At 33.8% G+C, this 5,424-nt stretch overlaps 1 protein-coding gene across 1 annotated transcript; it reads left to right on the top strand.

Moving 5' to 3' along the window:
• The first annotated feature begins 1,346 nt into the window (after window positions 1-1,346).
• On the top strand, window positions 1,347-5,212 carry LOC142169873 (copal-8-ol diphosphate hydratase, chloroplastic-like). The gene is made up of 6 exons (XM_075231814.1): window positions 1,347-1,643; window positions 2,414-2,512; window positions 2,597-2,842; window positions 3,043-3,157; window positions 3,687-3,881; window positions 4,948-5,212. The coding sequence occupies exons 2-6, from the start codon at window positions 2,415-2,417 to the stop codon at window positions 5,149-5,151; spliced, it is 858 nt and encodes a 285-aa protein (XP_075087915.1). The 5' UTR covers window positions 1,347-1,643; window position 2,414; the 3' UTR covers window positions 5,152-5,212.
• Window positions 5,213-5,424: the final 212 nt, after the last annotated feature.

The raw sequence follows: 5,424 nt of genomic DNA on the forward strand, positions 1-5,424 counted from the left end.
GGACTGTTGGTGAGGGATTGCATATGCGGAAATAGTTGCGCAAAAGCATGACCGCAGAAGCGGGTAGACGATCACACAAGAGATGGCAGCTGAGTTTGGTCTTGTTCGCAAAAGTGGAGGCTGGGCCGCATGTGCGAGTCCGCAGAAGCGGAAATTGGTTCGCAAATGCGAAATTTGCTGGGCAGATTCTATATATTTCGAGGTTTTGGTTCTTTTATCATATCTTGAGATGTGGGACTCGGGTGGAGGCAACGTTTGAAGCTATTTTCATCACAAGAATTGAGGTAAGTGTTCTAAACTTGGTATTGATTTTATTTCACGAATCCATCTTCATTTTTGGCAATTGGTTGATGAATTTTAAAGAGAAATTGGGGGTTTTTGACTAGAACTTCATAAAGAAAATTTTCGAGTTTTGAACATCAATTTGGAATTATATTTGAGTGAAACTAGTATGGTTGGACTCATAATTGAATGGGTTATCGTATTTTATAAGTTTCGTCGAGTTCCGAGGCGCGGGTTTGAGTAAGGAGTCCTTCTCCTTATCAATTATGCAACCTTTTCGATTAGGAGATATCAGATATAACAAATTAAGTTTATCTCCTTCACGTGCATCCCTTATGCTCGAATCTTCCCATTTCTGTGTACACATGGGGATGGACCTGGTTCATGCCTGAGTTCCTTTGTCAATCTTCAAAACAAACTTCACTTGGGCCAACCAACAAATTCTCCCTTTTTGATGATGACAAACTCTGCGCTTTTCATAAGCGTAGGCCCTGTTTCTACTCAGCTCAACATCAACACAATGTTAGAACACTTTTTAAAAACTCAAGTTTTGCCAAGTTTCACATAATGCAGCCAAAACGCCATCGGGCCACTCGGTACCCCAACCAAGCATGCACATAAGTCCAAAACTATCATACGGACCTACCATAATCATTAAAATACCGATACTGTTGTTGGTGAAAACGATAAATAACAATAACACAATAGATCTGTAACAACGATACCAAATCTTTTAACGGGGTAAAATACAATACCCCCGAGCAGAGCAATATAATACCACTAAATATTACAACTTGATAGTGTCAAGAGACTACTACAATTTAGAAAGAAATAATACTCTTTATTGTAAACACCTCACTACGATACTACTCTTGCTCATAATTTATCTCATAAACTACAATCCGTGAAATACTCTCTCTGAGTCTATGTTGCTTCTCTCGATTCGGTGTATTTGATCCGAAGAGCTGAAGCCTCCTTTTATAGCAGCGAGGAATCGTTCCTCCAACCAATCAAAGGATTGGATTTACAAATTGCATTGCAGATTTCCTTAACTTGTTGCACCGTCCAAAACCAATTTGCAAATTGGTTTTGCTATTTGTTTTTCTTTTGGTGTTATTGCAACTTGTTGTCACCTTTTTTTCTTTTTTCTTTTATTTAGATGGGTTCCATAGCTGCAACATGTAATACTCTTTATCTTTTACTATGCATAATTTGCTAAATATGTTGTAAAACATTTATTTATAGATAAGGTATGCACTAGAATTTCCATGGTATGCCAGCTTACCTCGGGTGGAAGCTAGGTATTATATAGAACAGTATGGCGGAGCAGATGATATTTGGATTGGCAAGACGTTATACAGGTAACTCTTTAAGTATGTTCTGAAATTTTCTTTTCTCTGGTGATAATAACATTTTTATTCTCTAGTCAATAAACAGTTCTATGTTAGTTTTCATTTAGGTTTACCGTACATAAGTAGTTACACAAAAGTTAAAATTAAGAGAGGATTTAACTTGGTTAAACTATAGAATTATAGTCTAACCAACTCGTGTCTCTTGGTACTTCAAACAAATAAATATTATCATAACTGCCTTAGGACGGCTTAAATTGGAGTGTGATTATCTCATCTAATATTTTAGTTTGCTAGAGATCATAATTTGAGTTAATTGAGCTGAGATGAGTTGGGTCAAGATGAGCTAAAATCTGAGTCATAGTCCAACTTTTACCAAACTTTAATTAATATGTAGTGTTTTCTTATGAATTGTATAATTACTAAATAAGACTTTTTTTCTTTTGTTATAGTCATATTATAACATATCAAACAAAAAAAAATTATTTCAAAGATACTTTGGTAAAGTTACTCATGGATCAATTTGAACTAAAATTCAACCCATCTTTAAAATGGGTTGAGATGAGTTGGGTCAAAATGGACTAAGTTCAATAAACGGACAGGTCAATAATCCGCCTAACCTTGGGCGGGTTGAGTGGGTCATTTAGGCTTTGGTCAAATTTGACAGCCCTAGCTAGAATTTAAGTTTTTAGGAGCAATTCTAGGTTACACATAATTAAGTTCAAAAAACCCAAAGTATATGGTTGCCTAATTGGAAATTTGTTAATCTTTTGCCCATGCAGAATGCCCGATGTCAACAACAATGTTTATTTACAAGCTGCAAAATTGGATTACAATAGATGCCAAAGTCAACATCGCTTTGAATGGCTGATTATGCAAGAGTATGTACTTGATTTTTTTAATGTTTATAAACAATAAAGCATCAAGCTTTTTATCGTCTAAAATTTGCTCCAACTCATGATTAGGTGGTTTGAGAAGTGCAACTTTCAACAATTTGGAATAAGCAAAAAGTACCTCCTAGTTTCTTATTTCCTAGCTGCTGCAAGTATATTTGAAGTCGAGAAGTCAAGAGAACGCCTTGCATGGGCTAAATCTCGTATAATATGTAAGATGATTACATCTTACTACAATGATGAAGCCACAACTTGGACAACTAGGAATTCATTGCTAATGGAATTCAAGGTTTCTCATGATCCGACCAGAAAAAATGGGTATTTATCTCTCTATCTAGTACTTTAAATAATTAATTTATGTATGAAAATATCCCTATCTCTTACAACAATTGGTTGGAAACAAATTCATCGCAAGTGTCACACATTCTCAGTTTTCACAACTAACTTTTGAAGTGGGAATTTGGTTTTTATATCTCCAGAAGTTATTTTTGCTTTTTTGTTTTCCTTCTTTGTTGCAGTAATGAAACAAAAGAGATCTTAGTTCTCAAAAATCTTCGTCAGTTTTTGCGCCAACTATCAGAAGAAACTTTTGAAGACCTAGGCAAAGACATCCATCACCAACTACAAAATGCTGTGAGTATACAAGGATTCCTTTTTTATATATCTTATTCTAACTATACAAGAAAATGTCACAAAAACATGATAAATCACAAATAGTTCGTACTTTACCAATTAGTTGTCAACCATATTTGTTTTCTCAAGTTTTTGGGTGGTGAAAGAGACTTGGAGGAAGGGAAAGAGAAAGGAAAGGTTTGGTCAGAATCAAACCTTACACCTATAAAATAAAAGGCAACAATATTACTAGCTAGTGATTATATTCATCATTCATTTTATCCTTATGTTTTTTTTATCAAAATAATCCAAACAAACAAAAATAGATTTAGGATGTGTTATATTTATTTTCAGCTTGATATATATACACATACGAAGAAAATAAAAACATCTGTATAATAAGACCATACATTCATTTTAAACTCATTGATTCTAAATTTTAAACTCATCTATGCAAAAAGAACTACAATTAACCTTAAGACTAATCAACGATGCTACTCTTGAAATTCATCATATTATTTTTGCTTGCATATTTTCTTTTCGAGTGCAGTGGGAAACGTGGTTGGTGTTCTTGAGGGAGGAAAAGAATGCATGTCAAGAAGAAACAGAGTTGCTGGTGCGCACAATTAATCTCTCGGGCGGCTATATGACACATGATGAGATATTATTCGATGCGGACTACGAGAATCTGTCCAACCTTACCAATAAAGTTTGTGGCAAGCGTAATGAGCTCCAAAATGACAAGGTTAGGAACCATAATAATCATCTTTTAATTTTCTTTTGGAGTAATTACACGAATAATAAATTATTTTTAAGTTTATTGTACCAAAGTCATATTTTTTTTAATTGAAATATAAACCAATTATAGGCGTGTTTGGTATGGACATGTTTGGTTGTTCAAAGTATTTTGAAAAATAGTTTGAAAAATATTTTGTCTAGGAAAACAAATTTCTTAAAAATAAAGAAAATGATTTCCTTGATGCGAGTAGGAAAAACAAGTTAGATAAGTGGCACTCTATGTTGATTGCCTCCCCCCACCCCTCCCCGAACTCTATCCCCTGCCTCACCTCCCTCTGCCCCCACTCTTGACCCCTCCCCCTAAGCTTGGGATGCCTTCTCCCCATGCCCCCAAGAACACTCCACCCTACCACGCCGCCCATCACCCCCTACCTCTATAGTGTTTGTCAAGATTGTAAACAAACTTTTGGGCGATATTTTCTGCTTATTTATCAAACATCAAAAAATAAATAAGAAAGACCACTTATTTTTTGAGAGATTTATTTTCAGGAAAATTTTTCTGCTGAAAAATATTTTTATTCATACCAAACACACCCAATGTATGTATCACAAAAAAAAAAAAAAAAGTTAAAACAATTATGTCAAATTCGATCCCAAAAGCATAATAGGTTGCAACTTCAAAAACTTACCTAGCATAATATCTATCAATACACCGCTTAAAATTAAAAATCAAAACTAAAATACTTTTTAACCCATCTAAAAAGGTCGTGATGTGTCTCATGGTTAAAAACAATGGGTTTTAAGTTGGATTTGCAAATGGGTTTTATAAAATATTAGATGGTGTAAGGTTGATATTATAAGGTGCGCATAAGTGGCAGCTTACTTATTTTTTATGGGACCAAATTTAGTATTTTCTTGTATTTTTCTAATATTTGTGATATATAAGCAGGATGGAGTTATTTCTCCATTTAAAAAATTAATTCTATGATTTTGGCAGAATAAATCTATGAAAACGAACAATTCTTTTTATTTCAGCTTTCTAATTCCTCTATTTAAATCTAAACAAATGTTAGGTGACGGGCGGCTCAAAGAACACCAATATTGAACTCGACATGCAAGCTCTCGTAAAGTTAGTGTTTGGTAACACCTCAAGCAACATCAACCAAGACATTAAGCAAACATTTTTTGCAGTTGTGAAGACTTTCTATTACAGTGCGCATGTTAGTGAGGAAATAATGAACTTTCACATATCCAAAGTGCTTTTTCAGCAAGTCTAGTAACATTTTATGTTTGTAGCTGACAGTAATTCTGAAATAACATGGTGCTTTATCTCTTTAATTTCTTATACTTATTAATTTGTCATTGTCATTTTGAAACATCTCTTATAATATGTTAAAGCGAAATTTATTAGTGCGTATACAAATTTAGAGTGTCAAGATGATTCTATCAAAAATTATTTTTATTTTAATGTCAAATTATTGAATATCTCAAATACGATATATGCAAGGGTATGTGCTGCATTCTATTTTATACTAGTTAAAACAGAACAC

Source organism: Nicotiana tabacum, chromosome 15 (genome assembly GCF_000715075.1).
Source record: "Nicotiana tabacum cultivar K326 chromosome 15, ASM71507v2, whole genome shotgun sequence".
Classification (NCBI taxonomy): domain Eukaryota; kingdom Viridiplantae; phylum Streptophyta; class Magnoliopsida; order Solanales; family Solanaceae; genus Nicotiana; species Nicotiana tabacum.

Excerpts from the sequence above, each read along its gene's own strand:
- LOC142169873 (XM_075231814.1), top strand. The coding sequence starts at position 2,415 with ATGCCCGATGTCAACAACAATGTTTATTTACAAGCTGCAAAATTGGAT. Across the intron at positions 2,513-2,596 it reads GAATGGCTGATTATGCAAGA|GTGGTTTGAGAAGTGCAACT; the intron begins GTATGTACTTGA and ends ACTCATGATTAG. Across the intron at positions 3,158-3,686 it reads ATCACCAACTACAAAATGCT|TGGGAAACGTGGTTGGTGTT; the intron begins GTGAGTATACAA and ends TTTCGAGTGCAG.